Source organism: Eretmochelys imbricata, chromosome 1 (genome assembly GCF_965152235.1).
Source record: "Eretmochelys imbricata isolate rEreImb1 chromosome 1, rEreImb1.hap1, whole genome shotgun sequence".
Classification (NCBI taxonomy): Eukaryota; Metazoa; Chordata; order Testudines; family Cheloniidae; genus Eretmochelys; species Eretmochelys imbricata.
This window is the reverse complement of record NC_135572.1, coordinates 321,630,896-321,648,377: the sequence shown is the minus strand read 5'-3', so window position 1 is coordinate 321,648,377 and position 17,482 is coordinate 321,630,896. Positions and strand designations below refer to the sequence as shown.

At 40.9% G+C, this 17,482-nt stretch overlaps 1 protein-coding gene across 2 annotated transcripts in view; it reads left to right on the top strand.

The window, feature by feature from the left end:
- Nucleotides 1–13,336, top strand: part of TRABD (TraB domain containing) — a 49,332-nt gene extending 35,996 nt beyond the window's left edge. For both annotated transcript variants that reach the window (XM_077834728.1, XM_077834736.1), the window contains exons 8-10: nucleotides 159–331; nucleotides 4,494–4,605; nucleotides 8,734–13,336. In XM_077834728.1, coding sequence (XP_077690854.1) covers nucleotides 159–331; nucleotides 4,494–4,605; nucleotides 8,734–8,911 — 463 coding nt within the window. In that variant the 3' untranslated portion in view covers nucleotides 8,912–13,336. The remainder of the gene's footprint in view (nucleotides 1–158; nucleotides 332–4,493; nucleotides 4,606–8,733) is intronic.
- The last annotated feature ends 4,146 nt before the right edge of the window (nucleotides 13,337–17,482 follow it).

Below are 17,482 nucleotides of genomic sequence, written 5' to 3'. Positions count from 1 at the left end.
TCACTGAGTTCAGACACACTGCTTAGAATATGAATCTATAGGGAGGTAGTTTTGCTTTCTTAGGAGGTACAGGACTCGCATAATTTAACTAGTCTGTGTGTCTATATTGGACTTTGAGAGCATAATACAGACATTGGGACTGTTTCTCTTTCTTTCAGTAAAGATGACGTGGAGAAGTGTAAACAGAAGGATTTACTGGAGCAGATGATGGCTGAAATGATTGGAGAATTTCCTGATCTTCATCGAACAATTGTATCGGAGCGAGATATTTACTTGACCTACATGTTGAAGCAAGCAGCTAAGCGAATAGAACTACCTCGTGCTTCAGAAAGTAATTGCTTTAAAGCAGATTCTTAACTTGGTGTTTAGCAAGCAATATGTTCTTAATGTAGTACTCCATGATTTTCCTTCTTCTCAGGAAATCTGAAAAGCTTTGCCATCTTGCTTTGTAGACAGGTACCAGGTGTAATAAATGAGATGTCTTCGTAAATTATAATGCTTAAAAAATAAGGGAGAATATTGTTAGATTAGTATGACAGCCTCTTCTACCAATAGAAGTAGAATGAAATTTTTAGCTTTATGAGAGTGCTTTGAATAATGGATTCCTCCTTCCCATCATGCCTATTTCAAAACAGGAAAATACTAATTAGGCTGCTAAAGTTTGAAAAATGCAGGAGTCAATATTACAGCACAGGATGGGACTCTAGTCTTCTTTTATAAAAGCAATAATATACTTCAGGAGGATGCGCATACTGAATATTGTTTCTCAAGTCTCTAAAGGCACTTGGCTGTCACTTTTGTGATCCATAATCCCTTGGGATGCATAAAATAAATTATGGGTTATTTTATACCCGATATCTTAAGAAGATATTAGATGTAACTTTAGTGTAGGTCCATCGAGACTGTCTCCCGCTTCTAAAATTTCACAAATGTTGCACTTGGGCCTCTGCTGCTCCCTCACATGGTGTTTTCCTCCGTGATTCCAGCTGGAGCAGCAGCAGAGTGAAACTGGAGAAAAATCATTCAGTTTTGCTGTCAGTCCCATTTGGGTCATGAGGGAAGCAGTAGGTGTCAAAGCAACATGTGAACTGTCTCCCTTTACTGTTGGGTCTGGAGTTCTCCGAGAAGAAAAGGTGATAAAACTTACCACCTCTCTCCTCCCAAATACCTCAGCAGTAGTGGAGGATAGTTTGTGCAGTTTCTCTGCATGGCACTTCCCATGTGACCCAAGAGGACCAGGGTGAAACTGCTCAGAATCACATAGTTTCCAGCAGCAAAACAAAACTGCTTTATGCAAGAACAGCATGGCAATGGCCTCATGCGTGATTGAGCCTGGTGATGAGAGATGAAGGAGGAAAAGGGGAGGGTAGATTAGATTCCATCACTAAAAAGGAGATGCTACAAGGGACACGAGTAGAAAGGGGCTCCACCCAGGTCCTGCTCTTCATGCTGGGCCCTCAACATGCTGGCACGGTAGCTCCTGCTTCTCTTGGTGCTGGAAAGCAGGATGGGCCCAAGGCTTACCATTGGGGAGGCATAAGGAGCAGGGATTGTGGTGGGTGAAGCAGGGGCTCCTGGAGTTTGGGAGGGTATAGCAGGGGGGCTCCCTGGGCTGGGGCTCCTGGCAGGGGGTGGGTGTTAAGGGCTTATAGGCCAAGGGAGTCAGGCTGAGGGTGGGGGTGGGCAAGGGAGGCTCAGGCTGGTGGGGATGGGGTACTTGGGAGGGGAAGAAGAGAAGTCAGGCCGGTGGCAGTGGTGGGGGCACCTGGATGAGGAAGAAGAGTGGGATCTGGTTGTGTGGGGAGGAGAAAGTCCAGCTGTGTGGGGGGGACACCTGGGCAAGGAAGAGGAGGGGGGTCAGGCTGTGTACATGGCACTGCATGGAAGGGGAAGGGAGGTTCAGGCTTGTGGTAGGGGGGACACCTGGGAGGGGAAGAGGAGGGTCAGGCTGTGTGGGGAGGGGTGGCACCTGGGAACTGAAGCAGTGGGGAAAGCAGTGGCTGTTTTTTCGGACTCTTGGAGGTGGCAGCTCTATTTGGGTTCTGACCAGGTTTGGCCCAGCTGCCCTCTGACACCCCCCCCTCACCATGGCTCATGACTGGAAGACGGGGGCAAACATCAGTGAGTGGCATTGTGACCTGCCACACAGCATCACAGTGCCACTCAGGTTTGGCTCCCTAGGGAGATGCAGACAGGTTTGGCACCCTGGCAGCTGGGCTGCTTCTTGGCTGTCTCTGGGATGGCCATGGTGATCAGGGCCATGTAAGAGTAGGGGAACTTCAGGGTGGGGTCTGGTTTCTCAAGTCCCTTCTCAGGGTTCAGCTCGTCCTTGGCTCTTTGGGCCTCCTTGCTGGCACTGGTGTCGTGACCCATCAGGTATCTACTTTGGGGTCCTGGTGGCTGGCCACTATGGCACCCATGTTTCTTCTTCCCAGGGGGTAAAGAACCAGCTTTCCTGCTCCCTCAGCTGCTGAAGCCCAATCCCACAATCAGTGTCTCAGTCCCTTATTTGTATCGATTTGGATCAAACTTGCGTCCAGAGCCAGCTGAGACTCAATGCCCCTTTTCCTTAGGAGCTGGTAAAGTTCCTCTTAGTTCTGCCCCTTTTTTAAAAGGCAGCGAATTGTCTCTGGCTCAAGAGCCTCCGAAACCCAATGTACCAAACCACTTGCTCTTGTGTGATTTGTATGGTCTCCAGCAAGTTTTGTGTTCGTCCGGATCACTTTCCCTCGAGGTGCAGAGCCAGCTGAGCATAGTCAAGCTCATTTCTAAGTCATGTTGCATAAATGTAGCCAAGTGATTAGCTTACTTAGGTAACATTTCCTGGAGAAAAAGGAGAGTGGGTATTAGATTTTTTTTTTAAATTAAATTGCCATGTATATTTAAATATTCTATCTCTATTAATATATTTCATATTTTTTAAAGTCTCCTCTGATCTAATAATAAATGTAGATTTTTCTTTTAGTTGCAGACAATATATCACATGCTCTTGTTTAGTTTAAGGGAGGTGGGTGGGCTCCCAATTCCATAGTTCACAGGGCCCCAAAACTCTTTAATCTGTTCGTGCTGGTGAAGGGGGAGAAGAGAAGTAAAAATGGGGGGAGCGTGGAGTAGAGGAAGGGGAGACAATGAAGCAAAGAGTGGAAAGGAAAAAACAGTAGGGAGGATAGATAAAAGCTATTTGGAACAAAGAGAAAATTCAGGGGAGAGATCAGGCAAAGACCTAGGGGATAGAAGAAAGCAGCTGGATTTTCAAGGAGATTGTCTGTCTCTGAGGCTTTTCATTTATTGAATTGTTAGCTGAAGAAGTCTAGCACGCAACTGTGTGTTGTGTGTGTGCACGCATGTGTGCACGTCACAAGCAATTTATGGTGTCAGAAAACACTAGAGTGTGAAGTTCTTAGTGAATCAGGCAAAAAGGAGAATCTTGTTTGTGTATTTATTATTCATATGTTGATTTATCCCCATCATGCTGATCCACCATACCTGGCAGAGAGAACCAGAATGGCACTAGTCTTGCTGCAGCATTTACTCAAGTTGGGGAGCTAAAACCTTATACCATGTTTTGAGGTTCATGTATTCAAAGGCCATGTATTCAAATAGGACCTCAAAATTTGTTCTTGAGACTTTGGTGGGCTAAATAGTGAGTGCATATTAGAAGGTGATTTGAGGTTCCTTTTTATTTATATTTGAGCAAGGGATATTAAGTGCTTGAAACACAAATTGGAAATGCTGCTCCCAAAACAAAAATAAAGAAGACCATCAGATACTTTAAAAATAGGATAATCGCCCAGTCATGTAAAGAGAACCAGGTGGGCCAAACTCTGTGCTGCTTAGGATCCCCACTGAAATCAGTGGCACTCTGTGTAGACGGAAGGGTCCAATTTTGCAGAGCTCCCTTTGCAGGCTCGGGGCCCAAATGTGTTTTGTATTGTACCCTGATGGTCACTAGACTCAGGTGATCTAGGTTACCCAAATTCCAAAGATGGGCAATGGAGAGGGACTTACCACGATATGTAAGCTTCCAACACCAAGTGCTTATCTGTCAACCTTGACTGCCACAGCTGGATATAATAGGAGAGGAGGTCTTTCAGGGGACCAGGTGTGAGATCATTCAGGGCTTTTTGGATCATTGCTGAAAACCTTGAATGCTGCCCTTCAGAAGCCAATAAGAAGGCAATGCAAAAACTTCCCCCAATTTTATGTGCTCATGGCAGGCTGTACTAGTGAGGAGTTGCATTCTGCCCCAGCTGGAGCTTCTAGGACTTAAAGTAGCACTAGAGCTAGTCAAAATAAGTTACATATGGGGGTGTGTTTATACATGTGTGTGTTAACTTTTTGAAAAATTTTGTTTCATGTTTACGGGGCATAATTGAAATTGTTCCCTTGAAATATGATTACTTTTTTTTTTAATTTAAAGATTGCTTACAGTTTGGCAATGTTTTTCTCACTGGAGAAGAGACTGATATATTTTTTCCCCTCTTCTCTCTTAGCTGAACCCAGAAAATGTATCCCGTCTGTTGTAGTTGGAGTGGTTGGGATGGGTCATGTGCCTGGAATAGAAAAGAACTGGAACACTGACTTAAACATCCAGGAAATCATGAGGTAACTTTCTTTCCTTTTTGGGTGTTGATTTAGTAGCTCCTCAGCTTTACAGTCTGCAGTAGCCTTTGTTTTTAATGCTTATAACATCTTGCTCAGGTCACCCAGAACCGTGAGCCACACTGTTACCAGTCTGCCTCAACAAGAATGAGCTTTGCTGCTGCTAAGCTGAGTGTCAGCTCCCCGCTTCACCAGCTTGTCTGCCTTGCCAGCAAACTCTTCAGGACTCTGTCAGTCCAAAACTTGCCTTGTAGGTAACAATCAGTGAACCCCAGTTCCCAAGAGACATCTCTCTGGAGTATCCAGTTCCTCTCACTGGAAGCTGTTAAGTTCACTGCCTCCAAAGAGATGGTGCCCACGTTAGCTTGTTAGGTTAGCTGAAGACCCACACTTCACTTAGGTACAGCAGCACTGAGAGAGAGTCGTGTGTTACTACAAAAAAGTTTATTAACAAACAACATAGGTTTAAGTGTTGGTCCCAGGGTATTAGAGAGACGGGGTGGGTGAGGTAATATCTCTTATTGGACAGACCTGAAGAAGAGCTCTGTACGGCTCAAAAGCTTGTGTCTCTCACCAACAGAAGTTGGTCTAATAAAAGATATTATCTCACCCACCTTGTCTCTTCAGGTAAGAGTGAATGAGATATGAAAGGTTACTAACAAAACATGCTTTCTAGTGACTAAAACGTAATGTCGGCAAGTTACAATCTTTGTCTAATCAGGTCTCTCACCTATAGTACATTCCCAGGGACTTCAACCCCCTTGGTTGAAGGATCCACCTTTCTCAGATGTCTTGAACTCTGGCCACATGTGTTTTTCAAGTGATGTGGCCAAAATGTGTTTGTTTCTACTTATAATTCCTAAAGTCCATTGTCTCTGTTTCAAGAGCCAGGAAGGCTTCCTAGGGGTATAGCCTCCATCCCTCTTGTAAGTGCTAAGTGATCATCTCCCCCACTTGCTAGTTTGATAGCTGCGTTTACTGTATGTGTCAATATACTTCCATTGTTTCTGGGCTCATCATGCTCCATTTACACTGGAGACACAATCAAGCAGGCAAAACAACATGCCTTTGTCTAGGACAGGCTGGGCTTTTAAGCATGCTTGCCAAATGCCTTTTACAAACACATTTGCAGCACACATCTATAATTCTTTATACTCTGCATGTACATACGTCACTCAGTATTATTAATGACCAGCATATTATCAGTTCAGGTAGGTTACCTTACATGACACTTTTTAGATACAGGTTATGACAACACTGAGGTGGGGCAATGTGTGTGCCAGGCCTGATGCGAGTTGTGCTACGGTGTGCCATCTGCCAGCTGGCATTGCGGGGCTCTGGGGGTCAGCCGTGAAATGGTGTATAATACTTGCAGATTGTTCTTACAACAAGAACATGAGAGAAGCTGTAAAGGGAGGGGGGAAGCTGGATTTCCAGGGTGAGGCATCTGATCAGAAAACTGTCTTGCCATGGAAAAAATTGTATTGACCTATGTTTAGGGCTTTTAAAATGAGTGTAGAGTATGTGATTCACAGGTGGGACCTGCAGTATGTTAAAACAAGAAGCTTCAAATATATTTTAACCAAAGAGTGAGACATTGTTGACCTCTGGGCTTTTGTTGTATTCAGGCAGCACTGCCTCTTGAAGTACAAAATCACAGTTTCTCGTAATCCATTTACTAAGAATAGCAATGAAACTGCGGCAGAACAGGAGACTACAAAGACTAGCCCCGCCTGCTCACATCTTGGGCAGCTGCTGCCCATGCTGCCGTGGCTTCACTGCTATTGTTCCTCAAGCTAGCTTTAATTTTTCAAAGCTAGCATGGGTGTGTCTACATGTGCTGCAGTCACAGCTCCTGACTTGCAGTGTAGACATACTCATAATACCTTGGAATTCAGCCCAGATTAGCAAATTCCAGAATTCACCGTTTGATTTTTTTCCCCTTGAATCTATTATGCCCCATTATTGTTGTACCTGAGTGCCTTAATTTCTCTAATGTATTTATCCTCCCAGTACCTCTATGAGGGAGGGAAATCCTTTTATCCCCATTTTACAGAAGGGGAACTGAGGCACAGAGAGGCTTGTCCAAGATCACATAGGAAATCTGGGAATTGAACTCAGCCCTTCCAAGTCATAGGCTTGTGCCCTAACAACTAGACCGTATCTTTTGATGGCTGGTTAGTAGTCTCAGTCCAGTTGCTAGTGGACAGAGATCCACATCAGAGTCACAGTAACTGGCATTATTGGTACATTTGTTTGCATTTTCATTAGTGAGTTTGAAGACTGAATGGCATGGAAATTCACCTACCTATCTTCATGCCTACACAGGGGATCCCTCTAAGTCAAGCTTAAGACATTTTGACTGAACTGACACTACTCAAGGCTCTGACTGTGGAGGAGTTGTCAGTCCAACATCTTTCATAAGGCACTAAGTTTGCTTAAATTCTCCTGTTTTTTTTTTAATAGTATAAATAGGTGTGGCAGAACTTGGTTTGGTATTTTTTAAATAATTTTTAAAGATATTGATAATTTTTAAGCATTTTTCAATTTTTATCAGTTTACACTTTCACAGTTGCAGGAAACTGGGACGGGTCAGACAAAAATTATTTAATGACGATGGGCATAGATTCAAAAAGTGAGGGCTTTATAACCATTGAAACACAAATTGTCAACTTCACGTGTCAAAATATAAAAAGTAAATATCTTCAAATTGAGTTCTAATTTAAGCAGCATTTTTCTTACTTTGCCTATCTGTAAAATTTGATTATAACCAAATAATGGAAATAGTTTTGTCAGTTTGTGTGTGTACAGTGAAATTGATGTTTACAGCCATTTACTGATAAAAATTGAATCTTCCCAAGCCTAAGTATAAAGCAAATAATAACCCTCAGAGTACAACCATTCTCAAACCCCGACTTCTTGGCTGGTGTATGAACTTTCAGCTTTCTCAGCATATTTGAGATGTACAGTCTGTGTGGTTACGGCTGTGTATTCTCTGGGTATTCTTCCTAGATTTAAAGTTCTCCTGCTGTACTGCAGATACCTTTTTATTATGCCTCATGAGGGGCAAAGTGATCTGGAAATAACCTTTCTTAGGATTCAGAATCCAAATGTGTATTTCCATTTACAGATTTTTGGATCATCCTATATTGAACTTACTGAACCCCCTTTTGCGTTTATATTCAGAGGTGATTTAAATTAGTTGAGAGACTGAAAAAGAGGGAAAAGCTAACTAATAAAGGGACATAAAAAGATGGAAGCTAAAGTAGTTGTTGTATCTCTATCCCCTGTCCTCCTCCCCCCGCCCCCACATTCTCTCTCTTTCTAAGTTGTACCTTTTTTCCAACCCCTCAAAATACAAGATCTTGTTTATATTAGGAAACTTATACTCATTGTAACTAAATTAATTTAAAATCAACCTAGTGACCCGGTGCAAATCTCTAATATATGTACACATTTAACCCAGTTTAAATCATGGTAATAGAGATTCAATTTAATCCAGTTTGTCTGTATTACAGGATGGCACCAATGTAATTAAATGTAAATACACTTATTTGTACCAGTGAAACTTTTTGTAGTAATGGCAAGTCCTGACCCTCTTTAAATCCTCATACTGATGTTTAACTTATGCCACCTCACACATTACCTTTGATTTTGGTTCTTTGTAGTTAAATGAATAGTCACATTAAAAACAATTCTGCATTGATTTCAATTTCTCCACAATACTCCTGACAGCATTCTTTGTGTTTGTTAGGGATTCTGATGGTAAAAGGTCAAGCTCCTTAGGGAATTAAGTTGTGCCCTATGTGGCTGGAAAGGTCATTGGTCCAGATCCGCAAAAGTATTTAGACTCCTACTGATTTCAGTGGAAGTTAAGAGCCCAAGTACTTCTCAGGAGTATACTACTTACCCTTAGATTTGGAATAAGATGTTGGATGTAATGTATGACCTTGAAAGAATCATTTGCTCTGTCTTAATATACCCATTCCTTGCAAGGGCTCCTGTACTAGTAAAGTGTGTTGTAATGACAAACATTGTGGCAAAAATCATCAGCGTTTAATGAAGATGGGGAAGGATCTTTTTCTTCCAGCTATGTGGATGGTAACTTTGTCTTTATCACCTTTACTTCAGTGTGCCTCCACCGTCAACTTCGAGTAAGGTTCTCAGATTTGTCATAAAGGCAACAGTTTTCGGACTGATGGGATATGGCTGCTACCGGGTAGGACAAAGGACAGTTCAATTTGTTCTCTCGATGCCAACAACACAGAACTGTCTTCAGAGGCTGATGGAAATTAGACCTCGACATTGAACGCCCAGTTGAAATACTGTCTGGAGATAATTGCAGAAAAGAGTGCTAAAGACAACACATGCTAATTGGGATGAAAAAGAGGGACTGAGGATTCTTGTCATAGATTCCGTTTGATGCTGAGCCATGCTGAATTGCTGTGAAGTAAATGGATTGCTATTAAAAGCTACACCAGCTGTGACCTAATGAATGAGTCTGCTTCCTGATAAGTGTGTGGTATGAAAGTACATGAGTCCAGTTTGAGGTAAATGAAATATGTTACACATATTATATATCATATTATATATTATGTGTATATATAATATATATTTATGATGATGTAGTACAGACAGTGTAAAGAGTGTATATTCTTGACTTTTTCAGAGGAACAAAGCGACATACGGTAACTTAATTGTGTTTCCGCTCAACAGCGCAAGGACACCTCTATGAGTAGTGTTTCGGTATAATAATACCAAATGATCGTTCCTGGTGCTAAGCACCTATAAAATGATTTAGAAGGACATCTTCTTACAGAAAATTTTGTATACATTTAGGTTTTTTTAAACTTCAGAGGTTTCAAAAAAAATCAGAATGGTACAGGCTATCAGACGTACACCGCCAAGTTTCTTTATGAGCCTTATTAAAGAACTGAAACGTTGCCTTTAGAATTGCATCTCTCCTTACAGACATCAGTAATAGTTTTCTCCTCTGTTGGAAAGGTACACACAGTAGCTTTATCAGCAGCTGTTGGTTAACTTCCAGTGTTTACAGGGCACTCTGTTCCTTTTGGATTTGATTATTTAACCATATTAGTTAGCCAAATCCTTTTGGCTTTAAGTTCAGTATTGTAAACTTTTGAGGCTAGAACTACTGTCTAATTTACTTTTCATGTTGCAAAGCTTTTTCTTTTTCTTTCTTTGGACAATGTGTCTGGGGTTGATATGCAGTACTTGACCTTACTGTTTTCCCTCCATACATGCAAATGTTTTTTTTATCACTATAACTTTTCAGTGGATGAGTATTTTACCTATTTAATAGAAAGAAAAGCAAAAATCAATTAATTTTTTTAACTAGCTATGAGGTTGAGTTTTTTATCTTTGCTGTTTGTTTGTAGAATTATGGGTATGACTTCAACTACTGTAACGTTAAACACTTTTTTTCAGTACATCTACTTCTAACCCTATGTTCATTATGTTTTATAGTTCTTTCTGTATCCATAAGACAGGATTGCCCTTGATTATAAGTGCCCTTGGAAACAAACTATTCCCTCCCCGATGGTATAGCAATCATACTTGTCATATCAATAATGTTTTAATCTCTTATTTTGTGTGAAAGAGGTCCATGTGCTACTGGAGCTCCTATGCAATTGCAAATTGCTTGAAGTGAAGTCCATATCTGTTCTAGTACCTTTACGTGGGGAGGAAGAGCTGAATCTGAGGGATGGCAGCAAGGAGAGGTTGATTTTGGTTTTCATACAGTTCAATAAGGTTAACAAACTGTGCTTGGTTATTAGTAGGGTATGTTTCCAAAGTCTTGTGTGGGGGAAATGTCTTCACACAATCTATTCTTTGTCCAACGTTTTTGTGCGTGTAACCTTCATGCAGTGTCTTTTTAGAAGCTTTTTCTCTTTAACCCTTAAGAAATGAATGGCCTAATCCTGTTTGCATTTATGCCACTGACATCACTGGCAGGCTGGTATGTCCATTGGGCCTGATACTCCATTTCCTTGCACCTTGTGTAGTTATTTAGATCCCAATCCAGGAAACCACTTCTGGAGATGCTTAATTTAAAGGATGTGTTTAAATCTATCCCAGTTAAAACACTTATGTATTTAAGTGCTTTTCTGAATTGGGGTATATACCTGTGCAAGGGAGTGTAAAATACTGCCTACTCAGAAAGGCTGTATTTCATACTCACTTTTCACAGATGCAAATGACAATGCAGGACACAGCGGAATTGGGTCCTTCGTCTTCAGTTTTCCATTTATTAACGTTTGAGAAACAAACAGTGATCTGTATTGAGCTTGAAGGCAGCATTAGCAAATAACTAAGTGACTAGAAAGACCACCTGAATTCTGAGTCTTGATCTTTTGTAATAATTTAGTAACCTGGTTCGCAGTCCTATTTGAATAATTTTATTACATTTTTATGTACATTTTTAAAGAAAAAGCTTAAGCCCATTCTTCTCCTGGCTTTAGTGACCTACCAAAAGACTGGGAGTTTTTTCCCCTCCTGAGATTTCTCTAGGAGGTTTAGTTCAATGTATTAATGTTTTTTGCTTTAAAATATCTGTGCTCAGGTAATTTTACACAAAAGAAAAAAACTAAGGAAAATTGCAGACAAATGAGCCTTAAATTTGTGTGGGGCTACCACTAAATGATTGTCTTGGAGCATTTTCAGATGCTTAGTATGTTATTTTTTCCCACATGCGCACAATTACCTGCACCCCTGGAAAATGGATATAATGTCAGTTACTCTTTGATTTTAATGACAATTTGATTATTACCAAAATTTGTTTTTAAAAGTGTATTGTTTCCCCCTCTGTATCTCTTAAAATATATAAACAGATTCTTGACACAAGCTGTTTGTTGATGAAGAATTTGTTTTCAAACTGGCAGATCATCAAAACCCACAAGTGTTTATCCTGGGGCAATCAAATGCCTGATGAATTTGCAGACCTAACAATCCTATGAATCCACATATAAGTGGTGTATGTTGTATACTTGATGTGCTATACTATCTATGTAACATGATCAATGTTTTACTCTCCATTAATTTCCTTCTGTATTCTACAATCAATCCTTTAGGTGTTAACAACATTCAGTGAAATTTAAACATATGTTGAATTGTCCCAGCCCTCACTCAACCCTGTGAAGCCATATTGTACTTTTTGGTAAACTGTGCATTTGCTTTATGCATTTGTACATCTTATGTAAATCTGAAGTATTTTTAACAAGCGTGTGCCTTTTAGTCTACAACAGTTTAGAGTAAACAGCAGTATGTTCTATGTTATCCAAATAAAATATTTTAACCACTGTTTCTCTTGAAGCCATTTATTTTTTACATTAGTCATCATTTTTAAAAAACAAATACTGGTTAACTAAAATAGATGCAAAATATGCACACCACCTAACGTATTTTTCTATACCATGACTATGTTGCTGAACAGCTTGGCCCAAATCCAGCAAAGCACTTAAATCCATGCTTAAATTTGAGCACATCAGTAGTTTCATAAGAAGTAGATCATGTGGTTAAGTGTTCTGCTTTGGATCAGAACCAGAACACTCATACTTTGAAGGACTGAGCCTCATAAGAGGCTAAAGGTGCATGAATTTGTGGCAAAATAAAACCAGAATTTATTTAATCTTGAAAATTGGACCAGATTAATCAAAATAACCCTTGCAAAAATATATGTGCAGAGCTTTAATTTTGTCAGGATAATGTTCATATTGAAAATAAATCCATATGTAACACAGTTAGATATATAATAGTCAATTTACTGATAATGGAATATGCTATGTGATTTGCCACTCAACTTCCTATACTCTTTGTATGCATTTTTGTGAAGAAAGGGAGCTTATGACCACAGGGTTGCATAAGCATTAAGTCCTGTTATCCTTTCTTTGCCATCAGCAGAAGTTTTGCTTATGTGATCTTTGACTGAGTGCTGAATAGGCTATTTAGATGGAAGCAGACGCTGTTTTTAAATAAATGTTAAAATAAAGTGCTAGCCATGGAACTTCCCTCTGACATGCCACGGAAATTGTTTAATGAGTTCTGAAAGTACTGTCTCAGTTGCGGCCCAGTCTGGCAAGATGTTGAATGGAGTGAGGGTCCTTGTTCCCTTCCAGAATTGGACCCTCATTTTTCTGCTGAAAAAAAGCCTTAAAGTAAAACAAAAATTACTACACTTCCAGCAAAGATGATCAGTTAGCTAACCCAATGGAAATAATACACGATGATTGGGCATGCAGTATACAGAAGTGCTGAGGGTGAGGCAGCTAAATCAAAGGAATGCCATGCTCTCTCTCCTCCCACCCACATCCCTTCTAGTATGTTTTTAATCTACTCTTTTGTGTAGGAATAGAAGCCACCTACTTTTATAATCTATTGTTTATCACTGCTGTATACATACATTTGGCCAAGATAGTATTTATGATGAAAGGTCTTTTTAATAGATGCTGACATAATACTGAATCCAATTTAAATTATTGAATTAAAAATCACCCAGAGTTCCACTGGAAGTTGCTTATCTGAAGCTATGCATATGAAATGTAAAACCCTTTTAAAAGTGCCAGTTATGAGAAATATAACACGTTATCTCAAAGTGCCAGACAGTAGTGGGAACTACACATTAAAAAAGAGGAAAATTATGTCATTTGTGTAATTCTAAGACAAACTTGTAGTTGTTTGTTGTTTCCCTCTGAAATTAAAATAAACTTTAATTTTAGACTTTGATGTTTCAGGACTGTTTCTTTACTGCAAGTCTAATAACTCCTATCTAATAACATATTTTTACAGCTGCACTAATGAAGGGCCATATCCAGCATGGGGCTAAGCTCATTCACCTGCCTTTTGATATTGACTGTAAGTCTGAGCTATAGAGGGGAGCAGCTGAGTGTCAACTAGGCTAAAATTGGGAAATACCACTATGTGGTAGATTCCCGTGGCACTGTGCAGCCACCAAGAGTCCCTTTGTGCCAGCTATGTGAAATGGAGATGTTCTGCTCGGCATTCCTATGCTGAAGGAGATGTGTAACTTGTCAAATTGCCATGTATATTCTTCTTTTGCCTGCTGTATTCTTATTGGGAGGGAGTCAGATGAGAGGTTCCTCTACTGGGGGAACCAATAGCAGCAAAGAAATGGAGTTATCCTAATGGGGGAAAAAGAGGTAACTGGGAGACACAATTAGCAAGGAGGTTGTGTAATGTTTTTCTTCACAGGTCCTCCCCTTCAGCAGTGTGTCCCCTGCCTCTTGCTTGATGCCCTGGCTGGTGTTCCAAGAGGCTGTGCTGGTGCAAGGGCAGCTCTGAAGAGCTCACAGCTTCTGACGTAAGCACTTTCCTTTCACTCATCTGGAGTGTTCTTTATTTTTTAAATGCTGCAAGGGGAAGACTTCTGATTGCTGGTTTGGATAAACAAACTGAGTCATACAGTCACTTCCACCTCTCACCCAATCCCAGCTTGATGCAAAATATTTTAGATGTGTGCTGTGCTGAGGAAAGAAGTGAGAGTTCAGCTTTTTAAAAATAAAATTACATAAATGCATCTCTTCAGCTTTTTAAATTTTTTTAAAATAAATAATCTCCTCCCAGCAAAGAGAAACTCCATGTCAAACAATGGTACAAACTACCAGCTATCAACTATGAAGGTAACACACAAAGTGCACAAAATAATTAAGGGCCAGTTTCTGACCCTCTGGTGTCTGATTAATACCGGAGGCCCATAACTGCAAATCAGCCCCTTTGGTTTCAGTGGGGTTACTTGCAGAATAAGATATTGCTCAATATGAGTAATACTGGCAGAATCTGGCCCTATTTTACTTTAACTGCTGTATTTTGCATGCTTTAAAATATTTAGTTCCATCAACTGGCTGCAAGGGGTATGACAATAGCAATATATATTTTTTTAAGTGGAGGTAACTAATGGACTCAATAAGAGGATAGTTGTATTTTGAAATGTTCCCCAGTGATGGCAAATGCACATAGTTCTTAAACTTTTATTTTTTGATTACGGAAACTCTCTTACAGTACAAACTTGCATCCAGACATGACCAATCATAATTATTAGCAATACAAGCATCCTATATAGTAACTGCCTAGGAGTCAGTCTCAGGACAGGTATAATTAGGGCAGTTCTTTCTCCCTCTTCCCCTCAACCTTTTGTTATCATTTAGTGAACTGTCCAGATAGCACCCGTGTTACTTTGCCCATATCTCTTCCATCGTCTCCTCCCTATTGTGACTGACAACAGACATAAATCAAAGCAATTGTCGTCTGCCTCCGTTCAATCCTTTCTCTGTCCTGTAGTGGGATTATGACATTGGAGATAAACCAGCCAGCCCCCTCCATTGATGCCTTCCTCATCCAAACTGGGTCAGAACCTTAGAAGTATGTTGGTGTACATTTTGGCACACAACTGAAGAATTTCTTTGTGGAAGTTGGTAATATATATAAAACAAATTAAGATGAAGATAAGGTAATAGCAAGTCACATTCTGATCATTAAAAATACGTATTTTCCTACTCCTTGTTTTTCCAGCATACAGTGATGTCCAATGCTCCATGAATGCAAAGAGATGTGGTCCACGTTACAGGAAATGGGGTGGAGAGCTGAGTTTCCTCGATGCTGCGTGGCCATGCAGCAGCTGAGGGCTGCGGCAGGGAGAGATGTCTCTCCCCCAGCCCCGGACCTGGCAAGGCCGGGGGGAGAGGTGCCCCTCCTGCGGCACCAACCCCGGAGCTGCTGCAGTGGGGAGAGGTGCTTCTGCCCCTGAGACCAGGTGCTGCTGCAGGAAGAGAGAGTTGGGGGGAGTCCTCTCTTCCCGCCGTAGCCCTGGGGCAGCCTGCCCACAACCCCTTTGGCCCCAGCCCTGAGCCCCCTCCTGTACGCCCAACCCCTCAGCCCCCCCACCCCCACATGAATTTTGTTACATCACCCCAATATTGGTGCATATATCACACATCACCTCTATATTGGTGCACATAACAAAATTCATTCCGCAAATGCCTGGGGGGAAAATCAGAGGGAACACTGGTGGAGAATGGTCCCTTTTACACTCCCCATTTACACCCATTTAGTAGCATTCAGAAATATACATAAGAAAGCCAAACAATATTAATTCATTAATTTAGAACCACTGTTTGTCATTATTCTCTAGATTTATACCATAGGACCCCAAGAGTGAATGAGATCTCTGCTGTGGGCTTCCAAGCACAACCTAAAAACCTAGAAGCATCTACAGCTGGGCACAGTTAGCACCTAGTTAAAGGAAGTTCTATGGAACTTGCAGTGGGGGAAAAGGGCCTCATGAGTTTCAAGTGAACCCCAGCAACTTGAAACCACTGAATGTTGTCCAATTAACACGAATACAAACAGGATTTATCTGTCTCTGGCTGGAGAATTATATAAATAGAGTCCTGATCCGACAGTGCAAATCACAACTGGTTTTTGAAATCTCGGAAAGAATTCTGAAGCTGAAGTATAGCCTTGTTTGGACTTAAGTTTCAGTGCCTGGGAACAGTTTCTACATGTAATTTTCAGCAGGTAGAAGACAGCACTAAGTAGACCTCAGAACTTTACCAGTGCAAGTATTAATCATACGTACAGTGGGGTACTGGGGATTGAGTGCATGCATTTGTATCTGCTATGGCCCTTTAGCCTTTAAGAACAGGCATTCTGGGAGCTGCAATTCCTAGGGAGGCACGGAGTCCAGAGGTCATGTGACCAGTAATCAGGTGTCCATTTTTGGAACTTACTGTATGGATATTTGCCCTGAGTTCATCAGCCTAAGGGGAGACCAGGGATGAGGCTACTACAGGGGAATGATGTGTCTTCTACCTTCACAGATGACTGAAGCTGGAAAAGCTTCTAATAGTTATTACCCCACTATTTTGTGTTGATTTGCTCTCCATTAGGGATTTTCTTTGCTCAACTCAAGTGAGCCTTAAAGAAAGGCAACTAAGGCTATGTCTACACTAGCGAGCTTACAGCAGCCCAGCTGTACCGCTGCAGCTGTGCCAATGTAAGAGAGCTCATGTAGCCACTCTATGCTGCCAGGAGAGAGGTCTCCCATCTCCACAGAACCACTTCCATGAGCAGTGGTAGTTATGTTGGTGGGAGAAGCCCTCCAGGTGACAGAGCGCTGTGCACACTACCATTTATGTTGCAAAAGTTATGTTGCTCAAGGGGATGGGTTTTTTTTTTTCTTCACACTCCTGAGCGACATAAGTTTTTGCCGCCATAAGTGGCAGTGTAGACATGGCCTTAAGAGTGATTGGTTGAAGTTTTATTTTTACCCTTCCCTAGCAGGTAAGCCAGTGGACAATTTCACATTATGCAAATACCTCTGTCCACCCCATACTGTTTACTGGTGATGAACACATTGTTATGGTTTTAATATACAGTGATGGTGTCATGTTTAGTTGTAATTGTGTTAATCTGAGTATTTCATTCAAAAGTGATAAAAGGAGCTTTCCACTGCAGTATTGCCACACACACATGTTCAAAAATTATGAAATTAGCTTTCAAATAATGAGAGAATGTAAAAATAACAAATATGTTATTTTTATTTGCCTTCTGCTTTTTGAGCCTTTAGGATACATTTTAAAGCTTTCTCCACAGTCACAAGAGCCGGAACTTTGCCTTTTCTTTAAGAATGAAGTCTGAAAATCATCACATATTCACTTGACTCCCAGAGATTGGGCTTTAAGGAAAACAATAATTATCATGAGGCTCATGACAAAATCATGAGAGTTGGCAACAATTGTGTGTGGCTCTCAACCTTTCCAGACTACTGTACCCTTTTCAGGAGTCTGATTTGTCTTTTGTATGCTTAAGTTTCATCTCACTTAAAAGGTACTTGCTTACAAAATCA